Source organism: Cyprinodon variegatus, unplaced genomic scaffold, assembly GCF_000732505.1.
Source record: "Cyprinodon variegatus isolate N-32 unplaced genomic scaffold, C_variegatus-1.0 Scaffold1643, whole genome shotgun sequence".
Taxonomy (NCBI): Eukaryota; Metazoa; Chordata; class Actinopteri; order Cyprinodontiformes; family Cyprinodontidae; genus Cyprinodon; species Cyprinodon variegatus.
The window spans coordinates 36958-38325 of NW_015152096.1; the positions used below are offsets into that span (position 1 = coordinate 36958).

Sequence of the window (1368 nt, forward strand, 5' to 3'; positions counted from 1 at the left end):
TGCATGACAGACACTGCAGGTGTGGAGCCCCCTCCTCGTAAGAAGAAGATATCAATTTATATTAATTGAAATTTGTTATGAAGTTTGACTTTTTCCCCCACTTGACAATAATGATACATATGAGTCAGTTAACTGTGTTCCTCTGGTATTTTTTTGTGAAATTAGTTCATCAGATTTAAAAAAAATTTCTTCTAATTGTGTTATAGGCAGAGACGGCACATGACAGGGTGCTTGTCTGTGATGTTCAGCGTTCTCCCTGTCCTGGGGAAACATCCGAGGGTCCTGCTGCTGCTCCTGTTCCTGTTGCTGTTGCCGGTGCGATGCCTGGTGGTGCGGCAATCCAGGTATGTATCTAGTAAATTTGTTAAAGAACTATGCCTTCTTTAAAATTTTGTATTATATTTGGGGTGAGTAAAGGAACTCTTAAACAGATCTTCAGACAGACCAGTCAATTTAAGATCCAGGTAACCTCTTGATGCAATAAATATATATATTTTTTTTTTATAGAATTGTAGAGAACTGAAACGTGATGAAATTATGTTTATGATAGCATTTCTATATATCACTGATATTCATTTTATAAAGGCTGTTTCTGTAATTTTTTTAATCACTTGTTGGAGTTGCATGCCATTGATGAAGTTTGTTAATTTACACAACATTTTAAAATGAAATGCAACAAATAAAATCTGAGGTTTTCATCATACAGGTATGTTTGTTCTGAAGTTTAGGTTGGTTGCATGGTGCATGATAAGTGGTCTGTACTTGTGTAACGCTTTTTCAAGTCAACAGGCTCTACACTACATTATATGGTAAACTACATCATAGCCCAGGCTGTCCTGGGTCTCACTGACAAAATAGAGCCTGTTGTCACTGGTGCTCCCAGGCCCTCTGACCACCATCAGTTTATAATTCATTAACTTCAGCATTTTGAAAAATAAATCCATATAAGTGGGATGTACATCGCAAAAGATATTGTGTGGTATTGAATAAAAATATGTTTTGAATATTGTGTTTATTGCACTTGGGAACATTTTTCCTTTATTCTAAAGGGGCCTGCGGAGGGGGATGTTGGACAGCGCACTCAAACATCAAAAGGTCAGGCTGTTAATCTTGTTTCTTGTGTTTGTTCAGAGGGGATGCCGTTGCCTCTTGTTCCAGGTAGGTTGCTGCAGAATCCTAGCAGTTTTCTGAATATTAAAAAGGTAAGTGGGTGTAATATTATAGCTGCAATAAAACACACCATTTTTCCCGTCTGCACTTGGAATTCATCAGATGTGGATGAAATAATTGTTGAAGGTTCCAAGTTTGCAGCCTATGTAGCTAGAAAAGGGGTGGACGTAGATGATGGCCTGGAAGTGTGCAAATTGG

The 1368-nt window shown here is 37.9% G+C and overlaps 1 protein-coding gene across 1 annotated transcript in view; it reads left to right on the forward strand.

Annotated features, from left to right (window-relative positions):
- LOC107104187 overlaps window positions 1–892 on the forward strand; it is a 5921-nt gene extending 5029 nt beyond the window's left edge. Inside the window, exons 7-8 of the mRNA XM_015404132.1 lie at window positions 207–344; window positions 884–892. Coding sequence (XP_015259618.1) covers window positions 207–344; window positions 884–892 — 147 coding nt within the window. The remainder of the gene's footprint in view (window positions 1–206; window positions 345–883) is intronic.
- The last annotated feature ends 476 nt before the right edge of the window (window positions 893–1368 follow it).